The 16,811-nt window shown below is 38.9% G+C and overlaps 1 protein-coding gene across 3 annotated transcripts; it reads left to right on the top strand.

Moving 5' to 3' along the window:
- Window positions 1-3,195: 3,195 nt before the first annotated feature.
- LOC122995918 (adapter molecule crk-like) lies at window positions 3,196-14,116 on the top strand. 3 transcript variants are annotated; one of them, XM_044371322.1, is made up of 3 exons: window positions 3,196-3,729; window positions 7,107-7,711; window positions 7,819-8,158. In XM_044371322.1, exons 1-3 carry the CDS (start codon window positions 3,510-3,512, stop codon window positions 7,840-7,842), a joined length of 849 nt encoding a protein of 282 aa, XP_044227257.1. In that variant the 5' UTR covers window positions 3,196-3,509; the 3' UTR covers window positions 7,843-8,158. The 3 variants fall into 3 exon arrangements, with proteins under 3 accessions (XP_044227257.1, XP_044227256.1, XP_044227258.1); XM_044371321.1 differs by lacking the exon at window positions 7,819-8,158 and adding an exon at window positions 13,556-14,116 and having other exon boundaries at window positions 3,199-3,729; XM_044371323.1 differs by lacking the exons at window positions 3,196-3,729; window positions 7,819-8,158 and adding exons at window positions 4,475-4,598; window positions 13,556-14,116.
- Window positions 14,117-16,811: the final 2,695 nt, after the last annotated feature.

The raw sequence follows: 16,811 nt of genomic DNA, 5'->3' as shown, positions 1-16,811 counted from the left end.
ACTTTATATGTTATTCAGTACATGGACCAAAAAGTGCCATAGATCAAGAGATGACATCTGTGCAAATTCCATTTGCTGTGGAAGATGTAAAAAAGCAAGCACAAACTTTCATGGTGAACATCTGTAGGGTTCCTCCCCAAACAACCATTTTGACATTGATATCTGAATATACTGGAAACTTCACTCTTTGTGTGAGCTCCAACAGTATGCAGAAAGAGAGATAATGACATGTTTATGCAATGATCTGATACTAACCAATGTGAAGACAGAGGGGATGGTAAGGGCAGTTAGTATCCATGACCAACCCATCACCTATCAGCTAAGCTCTTATAACTAACCAGGGGTCCACATTAATGACATCAACTGGAGAAGCCATAATAAAAAAATCCTCAGATAGAGTGCACATTGCCATCTACTGGTGAAATAAATTTAGTGCAATTAACCTGCACATCAGTATGGGTACTCCTCACACATCCAGCAGCACAAGTTTAGTGTGAATAGTGTAGCAGTGGTTTAATTATGCTGATGTTTCTATGTTGTGTGTGTTTTGCTGTTTTATACTTTCTGCTAAGCTTTAGATTTGAGCATAATGTGATTAAGCTAACAGAAACACATGAATTGCTGGGGCAATTATGAACACTGTCTTTATTTTACATTGGCGTAAATAAACCTTCAAATAAATCTTCCTTCAAATGTGCAAATTTGTGGATCTAAATTATTTTTTCACATAAAACTTGAACAGAAATGTGTGATAATAATGCAACCAAAGCATGCAACCAGATTAAATAGATCCATGTCTCCATTGAAAATGCAGTTACATTACATTTGCAGTCAGGTGTCCATATGAACATTGAAGCAGTTTTTGCTCGCTGTAATCATTCTTCCTGTTCATGCTGACCATTAGTAGATCTCTTCCAAATACTCTTTCAATGTAAGTGATGAGGGACAAAAATCTGCAGTCCTCGTTTTGAGCCAAAATGTATTAAAAAAAATTTTTCTGAAGATAATATGAGACTTCAGCCATCGGAGTTAGTCAAATAATTAATGGCCAGTATGAACAGGAGGAATGATTACAGCAAGAAAAAATGTATCAATATTCATTTGGGCACCTGACTGTTGTTTTAGGACAGAAAAATTGTGAACCTATCCTTTAAGACCATGTTTGAGAAGCACAGAGTGGTTAAAGGATAAGGCTAGTATCATTTAATATTTTTATTATTATCAAGGAATCCCTTGTAGATGAAACCAACAATGAATTTATCCTGCTAACAAGTGTTGTTTGTTTAGTCGAGGGCTCTCTGCCTTAAACCTCCGCTGCTGTCACAAAACAAAATTACATAAAATCATTTCAATGAACATGTTGATTTCTAGCACCAGAACAGGCACTCTGAAATTCATTGTATCTGTTTAACCACTGTTCAAGTTAATGCAATAGCGGTTGCCAAAACTGTGACCGTGATTATTATACTTGTAAAAATAACCTCCTACCTACACCAGGAGATCTGTTCAAGAAAGAAGTTTTGGTTTTATTAATCAGGAGGATTAGTGATGAAACAAATAGTTGCAGATCGCATGAATAAGCAACAGCATTTCACAGCCCCACAATTGTTACATTCTTAACCTACCGAATCGGAATTACAGCCTTATATAACCTGCTCAACCTCACCTTGACTGGACTAATTATCATTAACACATATGGGAGGTAAGAAAATACAGCACATGACGAGACAATATGATTTGAACACCTTCATTAAACACAATTTTTTTCAATTATTTATCTATTTATTTACTTTTATTACATGTGTTTTACTGCGTATGTGCTTAAAGGATAGGTTCACAATTTCTCTCGTCTGTCTTAAAACAACTTAAAATGATGCAGAGAGTTAAAAATATTGACAGAAAGCTTTCAGGACCTGATTCTAACTTATCGCTCAGCTTTCATGAGTTAATTAGGCTACTACTCAGTAATATTTCTCATATCAGTTGTAAACAGTACTTAAAACATTTAGTTTGACAGTCTCACAAGTAATTTTGAAATCACACATCATTATTGTATTTTCTGGTTTTGACATTGAAATGACTGATTTACTGTAATCTGCAGAAAAGTTCAATTATGGTGTGTCAGCAGTGGAAAATAGTACATTTCCTCAAGTACTTTAGTACAGTTTTGAGGTACTTGTAATTTACTTAAGTATTTTCATTTAATGCTACTTTATACTTCCACTCCACTACATTTCAGAGGGAAATATTGGACTTTCTACTCCACTACATTTATTTGACAGCTTTAGTTACTTTTCAGATGAAGATTTGACACAATGGATAATATAACAAGCTTTTAAAATACAACACATTGTTAAAGATGAAACCAGTGGTTTCCAACCTTTTTAGCTTTTGACGTCTTACAAAAAGCAGTGTGTAGTCGGGGTCACATTTCACATGTCTATGAGTTGTTAACAGCTCCACCAAATAGTGATTTTTCCCTCTAAACTTCTCACATGCTTTCATTTCAATAAATGTTCAAATGATCCAATATTTCACCAGAAATCAAAGATTAGAGATAAAGTCCCAAAAACTGAAAATCAAAACTTTGTTTCTTCTTCTTTCCTCTCCAATTAATCGGCTCACGACCCCTCAGATTTATCTGGTGACCCTTTGGAGGGGCCCAACTTCTAGGTTGGGAACCACTGGACCAAACTAGCTAAACTGTATATAAAGTAGCTACAACAGCAACATGCTGCTTACACACTGATGCTTCAGTATTAATAATCTAATGATGTCATATATAATAATATATCAGTCAGAGGGACCAAACCACTACTTTTACTGCAATACTTCAACTACATCAAGCTGATAATACTTCTGTACTTTTACTGAAGAAGGACTTTTCATGCAGGAGTATTTTTACATTGCTGTATTGGTACATTTGCTAAGGATCTGAATACCTCTTCCACCACTGTGGTGCGTTTACTGCTTCAAACTAGTTAGGACAAGTGTGAGCAATTCAAGTTATCACGTTGTTCTGAGTCATTCCTTTGTATCCAAACATTTCCAATGAGTCAACTAAAGGATTAAAGTCATGCTCAACAAACGATCAACGACAGCAGCATTTAAAGTGCTGTCTTATAAAAGAGGTAGAATAGACGTGAGTCGCATCTACAGTGTTTTTTTACAGGCCCTGAATGCAGCTCTTCCCATTGACCAGGCATCCCTTCCGGTAGATGAGGTCAACTTTTCCCTAGATCCGCCATTTCAGTCCCGGAGTTTCTTGTTGCACATTAGTTTAGAATATTTTGTCATTTTAACGTTTAAGCAGTTGAGTGTCGGGTTTTGTTGCGCAGCAATAACACAGTCAATTTAAACGCCGTAACATTACTCGTGGAAGTTGCTAAATTCACGGTATTACACCGTTTTTGCAGGAGCAGCGTTACTGAACCAAAGTTTTTGTATGAGTTGCGGATAGGGAGAGGCGAAGGGGAAAGGCCTCAAGCCTCGGACGGGAATTTACAACCATGGCCGGTAATTTTGATGCCGAAGACCGTGCTAGCTGGTACTGGGGGAGGCTGAGCCGCCAGGAAGCCGTTTCTCTCCTACAGGGACAGAGACATGGCGTTTTCCTGGTGAGGGACTCAATAACCAGTCCCGGTGACTACGTGCTGTCCGTTTCAGAGAACTCCAAAGTGTCCCATTATATAATCAACAGCATCAGTAACAACCGGCAATCCGGCTCAGGTAACGTTGAATTGTTTGTCACCTTAACCGAGCTTCCTACACATGCTCACCCGACACTAACAACATATAAAGTGTTTTTATTTTAATTCAGGAATGCTAGGATTTTAGCCTCTCTCGTCATTGATCACAACGCCGCGCCAAACTCCCATTAGGAAATAATCCAGTTTAACTAGTTCTTAGTAAATCTGCACACAAATTCCTCTTTTATCGCAGAAGTTAGAGTGTTTTCTGTGTTTTCGCTTGGTATTTTCAAATTCGGCGTATGTAAAACTCAAAAATCTTGACTCACCTCCAACAAAAATGAAAACTTTTACATGTGGGTTTACACTGCTCGCTACCGCCCACCGCGGTGTAATTTAACGTGATTTAAGGATGGTGTCGCTAATTGCCAAGCTACTAACGAGCAGGACAGGAGAGACAGAGGTGTTGACACTTTTTAAATTTTTTTTTTTTTACTGATATAACAAGTGGTTTGCTGTATGTGGGATAATCCGAATGTATCAGTTGGAATAGTGAAGTAAAAGCAAATCATAATATAGAGTGTACACATGGTGTACTTTATCGATAAGCAAAGTAACAGTTAAGTGGAGTACTTTTTAAATGGAGTTTGGTGTAACTTTACCGTTTAACTAGCTAGCCACCGACAACCGATCAGATTTAATGTATTCAATCACGGTACTTGAGATCATTTATTTCTGTTTTCCTGACTGAGGGTTGAGGCGGAGTTTTGTCCTTGTTTAGGCAGCAAGACGGTAGCTCAGCGGTAGTGAGGTGAGGTGAGGCGGACTGCTGCTGCTGCTGCTGCTGCTGCTGCTGCAGGGATTGAATGGAGCCGGGCAGGCCCGGCTGTCACAACTGGAGGATGACTGGTCAGATTGGTGTTTCAGGAATGTCTATGATCCTTCCCTGTTGCACGCACGCACGCACACACACACACACACACACACACACACACACACAAACAGTCCTGCTCACAGGTCTACTGCTTATAGCTGTCACACAATTCCTGTCCTTTCTGAGCATCCTTGGCATTGGGCAGTTTTATCACTGTCTCCCAGTAGTAAATTATCAGTGGTGGGCTGTTACGGTATCCTAGAGTAGAGCTGCTATGAGTAGCCAGTATGATCATCATCGATTAATCTGCCAATTATTTCTTCAATTGTTTTGTCTACAAAATGTCAGAAAATAGAGAAAAATGCCTGTTAAAGCTCAGAGACACATCTTCATGCATCCTATTTTTCCCAGATATTCAGTTTACTATCATGTATGACACAGAAAAGCTTCAAATTCTCACATTTAAGAAGCTGCAACCACTGAATATTTGACTAAAACAGTTATTCGCTCATCTAAGTAGTTGCGGATTAATTTCCTTTCGATCGATTAATCAGTTAATTGACTTATTCGATGCAGCTCTATGAGATTTGTCAACCTGTAGAGAATTTGCTGGATTGTTTGTAGAGAGGTAGATAATCTGCGGTTGAATGAGGCCATTGTGGATAACATTGTAAATCACTGAGCAGCACTGCTTTATAGCAATATTAGATTTACAGGATTTTTGCACTAATGTGTTGTATCACCTCGATTTGTCATGCATTTAAATCACCAAATTATCCCCATACCAGACATTGTGGTTATTTATAAAAGATTTCTCATTGGTATTTCCAGATTATATTGTGATATAAAATTACATTAATCCCTTCCACTGCTTGTGAAACAGTCCTGGATGCTTCTGATTGAAAAGTTTAGGAAAGCGGATGTTTGGTGCTCTTTATTGGGAGCGGGGAAGTTAACCCGCTTAGTCCTCATCTTTTGAAGCATTTTCTCTCGTAAAACTGAAACTTATTGTTTGCAAACATCTCAAATGAATTATAAATCCCACCTTCATGCTGGGGGGGGGGGGGGGGGGCAAGCTTTTGAATGTGGCGTCTTCTTTGCTTCATTCTTGTGCACCAAGCAGGAAGGTACTCATCACTGCAGTATTTAGCTCATTTCAGCCGCACTCCAAAACAAACTTAGGTCAAGCCACTCAAAGGTGAGACTTATTCTTTTATCTCAAACAGTGTGTTTTGCCTACGCTAGAAGAAGTTTTAAGAATATGAATGTAGGTTGGGTCATTAGGAGCGTCTTAATCCCCCTCCTGCTGTGTCAGTGTTGGTTCCCCATTTGCCATCACAAGCTGCCCACTTCACCTTCGATATCCAGATCGTCCTGAAAGATGCTTTATGTTTTAAACCTTGAAGACAAAGTCAAGATGAAAATGTGAGATGTCTTAAGATGAAAGTTGTGTAGTCTTTACTTGCCGACACATCAGGTTAGTTGTCAGCACATCAACACTTTAAGGGACTTGATTGGACTTTCGGTGAATAGTTGATGCTCTTGCTTACAGTGTGAATGCAAAATTAGATGCTGCCAGTTAACTGTGGCACGTGTCGCTCTGTCCACTAGAGGTGTGAACCTTCGCTGCCCTCACGATTCGATTTGGATTAACATGTCAAAACAATTCAAATGTTCAGTGTATCGCATCCTCAGAATTTTATATTACTGCACATGGCTACTTTTTCATCAATTAATACAAGCAGTCAGATAAATTGCAACTCCCTTTTTATTTAGAAAGTGCTTCTGACTACAACAGTCTATAATATAAAAAGCTTCATCTTTTCAATACCAGTATCTGCTCATTAGTTGACAGCGCCTTCTTAATTCTTGGCTTGATTAGCTGGGCTTGCTGTATTCTTTATGGTTGCAGACGCTAGCTTAGCGTGGAAACGGCTAACGTGGTTCCTCAAATTCGTTGTATTACCAAAGTATTTAATTTTTGTTTGGCAGATTTTACACACAGCGTGCGTTTTGTCGAGTTTGTGTGATTCTCAGTAAGTTCATAAAATCCGAAATGTGCCCAGATGTCCTCTTTCAAAATACTTTTTAATCATTTGCTGCTGATCTCTGCCTCCCTTCGTCATATCTCCCAACATATAAAAGTAACGTAAGCCTAACGTTCTCCCACAATTCAATGCAAGAGAGCGACATTGCTTCCTGAAGGTAACTGTAACTTTACAACTTTATTGTCCAGCCGAGGCCAGAAAGTCAACAATCACTTTTAGTAGGCTATAATTTTAATCACAATAAAATCTTATTATTAGAAATTAATTGTAGAGTTGGGGTTGTTTTTTTTCATGTATGCCTAATTATATTTCCAAACTCTCGATTATGTTCTGTCACTGCATTGATGCAGAATCGTCCATGTCTGCATTGCGATGCTTCTTAGAATCAAGAAATTTCAAGAAATATTAATTATGGACATTGGTATTTATTATTTGTTTTGTGTCTTTTTATGATTTTTCCTTCAACAAACTCATATATCACCTTTCCACTGCCAGGTTTGGCTCCTCCTCGGTTTCGGATTGGGGATCAGGAGTTTGAGGCGCTGCCGGCCCTGCTGGAGTTTTATAAGATCCACTACCTGGACACCACCACACTCATAGAGCCCATAAGCAAGGCCAAGCACGCAGGATTCATCAGCTCCTCCTCTGTTGGCGTCCCCCAACAGCCCGAGGAGGCTGAGTTTGTTCGAGCACTGTTTGACTTCCCTGGCAACGATGAGGAGGACCTCCCTTTCCGCAAGGGCGACATCCTGCGCGTGCTGGAGAAGCCGGAGGAGCAGTGGTGGAACGCTGCTAACCAGGAAGGCCGAGCCGGAATGATCCCCGTCCCCTATGTGGAGAAGTACCGGCCCGCCTCGCCCACCGCTGCCGGCCTGGGTCCCCCTGCTGCGGGGACGGGACAGGGGGGGCTTGTCGGAGGTGTAGCGGGCAGCACAGATGGAACAGGGGCCCCTCAGGCCAACCCTCTGGGGGACCCAGGCCAGTACGCTCAGCCTGTAGTCAACACCCAACTTCCCAACCTACAAAACGGGCCTGTCTATGCCCGAGCCATTCAGAAGAGGGTGCCCAACGCCTACGACAAGACGGCGCTCGCTCTGGAGGTAGCAATTCCACTCACCATGAATTTTCTCCAAGGCTGTCCTTCTATTCACTGTTAACCTCTTTTTGTCTCTCTGTTTTTCTTTTTTTTTTTTTATTTGGGTCTCAGCTGAGGCAGCGTAGATTGTCCTGATTGTTAATGGCTTACTCATGCATGTGAGCATCCACACAAAGTATCTTTACAAATGCAAGCTGACAGCGCACATGAAGACACTCACAGTGGAGATGGCTCTATAGAGAAAGACGGGCACAGGACCTTTACAATGGCCTGTTTCTGTACATTGAGGCCCATTAGAGTAATGTGAATGTTGCATTGTACTTCATTACCACTGGAGTCCAGTGTAACAGGGCGTGTTGTTTTCTATGAACAGATAAATAAGCAGTGTTTGCTTTAAATGGTAAATAAGATGCAAACAATGGCAGAGGTTAATAAAGACAGTTTGACATCATCTGGTTTGTTGTCCTCTGAGACCATCCGACAGTGTCTCTTCGTCACACACACTTGTTTACTGTGTTCAGCACACTGTTAACAAACTGATGGAGTAATGAGCCTTGCCTGTGAACTCATAACTCAGAGTTCATGGATTAAATGTGCTTAAGAAGGAGGATTTTTAGTCAATTTGTCCTGAGTAACCAGAGGGAGCTAGCCATTAGCGGTCATTTTATTTAAATAATTTCAGCATGTGACCGTCGGCTGACATGCCAGCAAGGTAGTGATTAGCCCTCATACAGGATGCTGTGGGTATATTTAGTCACTGGTGTGTTGTGTCAGTGGTTTTCTCTTAAAGACTCCGTCTCCCAACTTGTTTCCATCCCTCATACGTATGGTGGGGCTTTCTTAAAGGATAAGTTCACAATTCTTTCTTGGAGTGTTTCTTAAAACAATAGTCAAGTGCCCAAATGAACATTGACACATAATCATTCCTCCTGTTCATACTGGCCATTAGAGACGCCCTTACAATGTAAGTGATGGTGGACAAAATGCACAGTCTGTATTTAGTTTATCTGAAGATTAGGGCAGTTATTTTCATTATCAGTTAATCTGCAGATTATTTTCATTTTGTCTATACAATGTCAGAATTAGTAAAAAAAAAAAAAATCCACTTTATTATTTCCCAGACCCCAGATAACATCTTTAAATGTCCTGTTTTTTTTCTCAAACAACAATCTACAACCCAAAGATATTCAGTTTACTATCATACATGACAATGAAAATCGTTAAATCATCACATCTGAGAAGCAAATATCAGCAAATTTTTGGCACATTATTTGGCTTTAAGTATTAGTGTTATTAGTCTTTCTTAAACAAGGACCATGCACAAAAAACATTGATCACAAAATGAGAAGAGATGATTTATGCCAGATTTAACTATTAGCTAATTTCCATCTGCAGTCCCTTGGCAGGTACACAGAACAATTACCAGTTAATAAAAACATTCATTTACATGCAACAACATTACATAGTCTCTATCACACTAACAATTCTACAGACAAATCTAAAAACACACATCAACATAGAAATACCAGCACAGTACAACTACAGAATTACAGTTCATTACAATTTTAAAATCTGAATCACTGTAAAATTAATGTTGACATGACTGGTTGCTCAATATCCATTTTTTTGCACCATGGGAAGAAGAATGAAAGTCTGTGCAAGTTATAAGCACAGCTGGAAGCATATTCCAGTGTTTGATGGCCGTAAATGAAAAAGCAGATTGTGCAAAGGCAGTCCACCGCTGAGGGATGCGCAAGTCTGAGTTTAGAGCAGATCGAGAGGTTCTGCTCATTTGCTCAGAGCAAAGCTGAAAAAAAACTTTTCAATGGTGGAGGAGGATGTAATGGGAAATTGCTGATCACTCAATAAACACACAAAGAGAGCATTGTTAGGTTATGAAATAATGTAATCAAATAATACAATCAGAAGTATAATGCATCATAGTTCTGGAGACAAAGATACCACCTAGCTATCTTTTCTTTGTCTGAAAAGTTGGCACTTAACCAGTCCCTTACTAACTAACCTAGGAACAGTCTTTCTTCACGACCATATATGACAGTACATAAGCATGCACCAAGTAGCATCACAAAATAACATTACTACTATATTAAATTAAGGACAAACCACACTATCCTCTAAAGGCTTATCAGATTTACACATAAACATCTACATAACTATAGTTTATCTTATCACTGGCTCAGGTAAGGGTATAACAGAATAAACTTAACTGTTAAACACACAACTGCGACAAACACACAGCAAAGAACTAAGTTTAGAATAGTGAAACACAAACTAACACTAAACTGAACTTAAACACTATCTGAAACATGTATGATATATTCAAGAAATACATCAAATGATAACCTGTTATTCAGTTTTCTTTTACAAGCAGCATTGTGAATTATCTTGAATACCAGTCGGACTTCTGACAGAGATTTTCAAAACTTAAGAGACTGTATTTGGACAATATGTTACAATAATGTTGATTTCATGATTTCCTATTGAACACTTTTATGTCTTGTTTAAGAGTTTCAGTTGGTTTCAGCACAGTCTTACTGGCCTGGGACCAGCAGGATATACAATAATGAAGATGTGAAACAATCATAGCATGCAAAAATGTTTTTGATGCTTCTGTTGTTGATGAGTTCCTAATAACCATGTTATATTTCAATTTTTTCTCATCTTTTTAATATGGCTTTCAAAAGTCAAGTTGGAATCCAAACTGTGTATCCACTCAGCTGTGGATACACAGTTTGTTTTTGTTTATTAGCAAAATAAATCAGCACTGTTTTTTTTTTTTATATATTCATGGTAAGACACGAGTCACTCAGCCATTTAGCAACTGTATAAAGCGTTAATGAGAGCTTAGTGGCCACTTGTTCAGCATCTCTCCCGTGAGTGTAGACAACTGTGTCATTAGCATACATCTGAATATCCACATCCTTACAGACAGATGGGAGATCACTGATGTATAAACTGAACAACAGTGGCCCAAGAGTAGAGCCTTGTGGCACTCCCATTTTGCAAAAAATATCAAAATAGTTGCCTGTTCAGCTGCAGCGGAAGGGTGGTAACAAAAGGAAGGAAATTGGCGCTGAAAATACAGTTACTTTGAAATATATTCACTTGATTTGACTAATTTGGATGGCTGAAGCTTCATATTAGCTTCAGATAAACCTTTACATCTTTGCACAGAAGGACAGGATTTTGTCCCCCATCACTTATATTGAAAGCGCATTATGAAGGGATCTTCTAATGACTAGTATGAACTGGAGGAATGATTACAGCGAGAAAAACCTGTTTCAATGTTTATTTGGGCACCTGACTGTTGTTTTAAGACAGACTTGAAATATTGTGAACCCATCCTTTAAACTCAGGAAGAGCTGCTGAAGAGGACATTCAGAAGTTAATTTCACAGCTAAAATGCATTTAAGACATAGCATGTGTCAGTTTGATTGAATTATATTTTGCACACACACACAGTCTACCTTCTGGACAAGTGCTGGTTTGGTACCAACTTTAAACACAGCCACCTCTTAAATTTCCCACCAGTCAGTCGTTGGGGCTCTCTGTGCAGCCCTGTTTACTTGAGTCGTCTCAAGAAACACAGACGCCACCATTTTGTTTGAATTAACAAGAGTGAAAGATGGCGTTTATGTGTGTGCTGCTGTTTGAGAAGGAGCAGACTAGATGACGGCACACTGTTTATCAACCTCTGCAGTTGTTGAAATGGGTCGCAATATATTTGTGCAGCCTGGCCAAGTATGGACTGGTCATAGTGAAATTCACAGGGCTGCACACTATGTTTTCACTGTAGATGAGGACTAACAGTTAATCCATAATGCAGTCAGTGTTATTTTATTTTTTTGGCAAATTAGCAGTTTATAACTCAAGTTTCATCTGCCTGTTGGAATTTAGTATTTCAGTACATCTGCGTCACCTGCATTTCAGTTCTTGATGCAGTAATTCCCAATGAAAGCACTGCAATGGAAAGACCATCAACTCACATAAAATAAGCGCTGTGATTAGGACTGGGCTAACATGAAGACAATGTTAGGCTGAATTATGTGAAATAAGATGGCAGTTCAGTCTGATTATCAGGCTAAAGCTGCTAATATATAATGTAGATAAATGTAGAATTGAAGTTTTAGTGGGCTTGAAAACTCTGAATTGACTTGTTGTGAAACACTGTTAATAACATTGAATCCAACATGAATTTATATTGAAGACCTTCCATTGACAGTATGTTATCAGTCAGTTCTACAGGAAAATAAGTCATGAAACAAGCAGTGTCATATTGTTTCTGAATGGTTTTGCTGTTCTGCAGTTGTAAAAAAAAAAAATGAAGATGGGTCAGTCAATTTTATGTCAATACTTTTCTTTCTGTGGGCTTGACAGCATTTCAGTCAGACATTGAGCTTTTATTGATGACTCTGACTTGCATGTTTGTTTATCCTGAGCAGAGAGAGAGTTGCTTGTATAATACATCTTATATTACATATTTATATATTTTCAATCAATCGATAAATTTATTAGGGCTGTAGTTAACCAAAGAAAATCTTGGTCGACTAAAATTGTACATAACGGGACAGAGTTCTGTATTTCTCTGTTTTGTGTCTGCAGGTTATGCTAACCCATTGTTGCTAACTTTGGAGCTAACCCCCTTTACTTTTCCAGCATTTTGGGAAACAACAGACGTGACTTTTTAGCGTTTATTAACTGACACACTGTAGTCTGTACTGTACATTTACTGCTTGACTGACAACTTACTACTAACCTTTTCCTCTTCCCCGCTCGCATCCACCGTCACTTCTCTGTCCCTCGCTCCTTCCCACTCGCTACGCAAACATACTCCTTAACGAAGCTACGCTACCAACAATTTCCAAGGCAACGACAGACGTTGACTCACATACCGGAACAGCGCTGACCTGACTCCCAAACGCTATCGATTCATTCGGATATCAAATATTAAAAAATATTTTTTTTGGCCTGGCGGGAGTTCTCGTTGTGTCATTATGGAGAAATACAGATTCATTAAACGTTCAGTACGTTCAATAAACGTTAAGTACAGTTAGACCCAGCAGTCTCCGTTAGGTTGGGCGAGTTCAAAGTTGTGAAAACAACGGGGGTGTTTTGAATACACCCCCGTTGTTTTTACAGGTAATTTGTTAGTCTGTCCCTCCCGCCGCAGGAAATAATGGATTAATCCTGGAAAGCTGTTGATGTAGCACCTTTCTCCTTATGAAAATAACACGGAGATTATTCGACCAATGAGAATTTAGTCGGACAAGAGCATATCGACCAACTAATCGACCAGTCGACCAGCAGACTACAGCCCTACAATTTATATAGCACCTTTCATACAGGTCGAATGTGCTTTACAAGTGATTAACAAATGAATGGATTGGGAGACTAATGCACACCAAGATACAAGTAAAATACCAAAATTAAAACAAGGTGACTTGCAAATAAATAAAGACATTTCTAGATTTAATATTAGATTAGAATTTTTTTTAAAACCTACTTTATATGAATTAATTGAATGAGACAACAATAAAAGATAAGTAAAAGGTAAGAGAACAGTTAATATAATAAAAGAAAATATGAGCAATAAAAGACAAAATAAAATTATAAAACAAACAAAATAGATTATAGTAAAACAGTAAAATGTTTAATAAAAAGATGTATTACGTGATAATTAAACCATAAATTTATAAGACACTACATAAAAGCCAGGCTTAACAGATGGTCTTTTAGTCTGTGTTTAAAAAAAAAAAAAAAGAAAAGTCAATATTTACAAGTTCTTCAGCGTATATTAATTACATATATATATTTTGTCCTTTGACAGGTGGGAGACATGGTAAAAGTGACCAAGATCAACGTCAACGGCCAGTGGGAGGGTGAGTGCAAGGGCAAACGAGGCCACTTTCCCTTCACCCACGTTCGACTGTTGGAACAACACCATCCTGACGACGAGAGCTGAGAAACATACGCACTCCCATCACCTCGACAGTGTCCAGCACATCCCTTCCCTTTGGTCGTTTTGTCATGCTCAGAATGAAAAAAAAAAAAGATTTATATAAGCACACAGTTTATGAACCTATGAGCTAAACCGGTCAGCCACTCCTGACCATGCCAATGCAAGACGTGTCGGGCGATTTGAACGTAATGTCATGTTGATGGACGTCGGGTCAAACGAACAGTTTACACTACGGTCAGACTGATATCGGTTTGCTTATATTAGCTTTTTTTTTTGCCACTGTTGGCCTCCTTCCTGACCACAGCCACTTAAAAATTCTCTGAAACCTGCAATGACATATTCCTTGTATTCAGGTAGATAGCAGCATTTATTTGTTTAGTATTTATTGTGATGGGTGTCTTTCGCCGAAGTAAACAGTTAGTCTAGCTGAATCAAAAGGCAAAAGAATAAGACAGCTTTCCATAACTAAAGCAGTGTCATTTACATTTTGAACAGTGTTTATTGAACAGGTTAAAGAGATGAGACATTTTAGGGTGCTTTCACACCTAACCTTTTTGGAGGAGTTCATTATTTAGGACACTTGAGGCCCAGTTGCAGTCTCGACTAATGTCTAAAATCTTCATGAACTCTTTGTGATGCCAAATAAGAGACGCATAAGGAGCAATTTGAAATTTGACTATCACCAAAATTGACAGATAATTAATCAGCAACTATTTTGATAATCATTTTCTATTTCATTTCCTGTTTTCAACTTCTAAATGTGATGATTTAATGCTTTTCTTTGTCATACATGATAGTTAACTGAACATCTTTGGGTTTTGAACTGTTGGGTTAGGGTTAGTCAGGGTTAGGGTTAGTCAGGGTTAGGGTTAGTCAGGGTTAGGGTTAGTCAGAGTTAGGGTTAGGGTTAGTCAGGGTTAGGGTTAGTCAGGGTTAGGGTTAGTCAGGGTTAGGGTTAGTCAGAGTTAGGGTTAGGGTTAGTCAGGGTTAGGGTTAGTCAGGGTTAGGTTAGGGTTAGTCAGGGTTAGGGTTAGTCAGGGTTAGGGTAGGGTTAGGGTTAGTCAGGGTTAGGGTTAGTCAGGGTTAGGGTTAGTCAGGGTTAGGTTAGGGTTAGTCAGGGTTAGGGTTAGTCAGGGTTAGGGTAGGGTTAGGGTTAGTCAGGGTTAGGGTTAGTCAGGGTTAGGGTTAGTCAGGGTTAGGGTTAGTCAGGGTTAGGTTAGGTTAGGGTTAGGGTTAGTCAGGGTTAGGTTAGGGTTAGTCAGGGTTAGGTAAGGTTAGGGTTAGGGTTAGTCAGGGTTAGGGTAGGGTTAGGGTAGGGTTAGTTGGTTGGTCAACGCAAGACATTTGAATGACTTTGGAAAAGTATTTTCTGACGTTTTATAGACCAAACGATAAATTGAGAAAATAATTGCCAGATTAATCGATAATGAAAATAATTGTTTGTTGCTGCCCTACACCAAAACTGTCAGATTAATGAGTTACCTGTCAGTCCGTATCAACTGTTACAGCATTTTTCTAGTTTGTTTATAAGTCTATCTAAACAGGAAATGGACCAGAACCTAACATGGGTCATTTTCTGACCAAATCAACCAAACTGCAGCTATTATGCATTGGTGTTTTTTTCTTCACCTACTCGTGGTCATAGTTAGATAGAAGCTGCTAATTTTAATTGTCAGTTTCGAGAGTTTGAATACTGGCAAAAATGTCCACACACACTCCGCATTATTAAGCGCTAGAAACCGATATCAGTCAAACCCTAGTTTACACACCTCCAGCCCAGTATTGAAGTCTTCACCACGCATACACAGCAGCCTACTCTTCCCTTCCTGTGGTATCTATCCATCCCCACCCACTACTTTACATTATTACACAGAAGGGAAAAAAACAAAAATCAATTGCACACAGGAGACAAAACAACTTGACATCTCTCACAGAATCATGAATCAGTGAGTTTTTGTAGTGCTTGACTGTGAACTTCGGAGTGAAACGAGCAAAGACTCCCGATGACTCCGTCTTGTGGAGAAGGACGGTCCTCCTTGCAAAGACAACTTCACCAATACCAACTTATTACATACCACACTACAAACCAAGTCCTCTTTTTTTGTACTAAAAGTGGAAAATACTATGATAGAATTGACTATATATATATACACATCTTACATGCTAAATACTGTAAACATTTGTTCCTTCCTTATATTTGATTTTCTTTTACTTTTTGTTACCAGAGACTGGACACCTATTATTATTATTTTATGTTCCTCTTGTAAAAAAAAAACAAAAAAAACCAACAAAAAAAAACACTATTCAGCGCCAGCATGGATGACTTCAAATGCAGCCGTGTGAAAGAACAAGACGCATCGTTTGAAGCAGAAAGGAAAGGTCCCCTGAGGCTGTTTTTAGAAAATGAAATGAGAAAGGCTGGGGGGGGGTGGGGGGTTATTTTTGCCTTCCAGCAGGGTTGTTATGACATTGTCACTTGGAGATGCTTTAAAGATAAAAATCCACCCTAAAACACTAATGCTATTACATTTGTATGTATAACTGGTAAAACAGATGTTATGTCAATTTATGTAATTTCCAGTGCCATCAATTAAGGTGCCATGTTTGACATTTGCTGTAGGTTTGTTGTTTGTCATGAGCTTTTTCCACGTTGAATACACATGCTATGATTATACATATAGCTTTTAGGATATGGCGACAACTTATTGTCAAAACGTCTCATGTGCAGAGCCAAATCAACAATATTTTGATCCATTTACAAGTATTGTGTGTGTGTATCCAAAGCCTGATGTATCTTACTCCTCTGTGCTGTAGAGCTCCATTGTTGTCCAAAAACTATTAAAAACACATCAGTGAGCCACACCGCTGCACTGGGTGACATGTTCCTTCATCATGAAGATTACCGTCACATTAATTTGTTTAGAAACGGCTCAAAGACTAATAACAGGGATGACGTTTTCAATTAAGTAGTTCCTTGTACGGCAGACACCACTGCGCATTCTGTTTATAGAGCTTCATCGGCTTTTTGTGCTACATATCACAAAATCTTGACTTTATAGTGAAGTTATTTACAATTTACAGTGTAGTACAAAGTCAAGAGGTTGTGACATGTAGTACAACAGAC

This window comes from Thunnus albacares, chromosome 13, assembly GCF_914725855.1.
Source record: "Thunnus albacares chromosome 13, fThuAlb1.1, whole genome shotgun sequence".
Lineage (NCBI taxonomy): Eukaryota > Metazoa > Chordata > Actinopteri > Scombriformes > Scombridae > Thunnus > Thunnus albacares.
The sequence above is the reverse complement of the archived record's forward strand: the minus strand, read 5'-3'. Positions and strand labels throughout refer to the sequence as shown.

Bases quoted from the DNA above. Each gene is read 5' to 3' on its own strand.
- LOC122995918 (XM_044371321.1), top strand. From the start codon at position 3,510: ATGGCCGGTAATTTTGATGCCGAAGACCGTGCTAGCTGGTACTGGGGG. The intron at 3,730-7,106 runs GTAACGTTGAAT...TTCCACTGCCAG, and splicing joins CAACCGGCAATCCGGCTCAG to GTTTGGCTCCTCCTCGGTTT. The intron at 7,712-13,555 runs GTAGCAATTCCA...GTCCTTTGACAG, and splicing joins AGACGGCGCTCGCTCTGGAG to GTGGGAGACATGGTAAAAGT.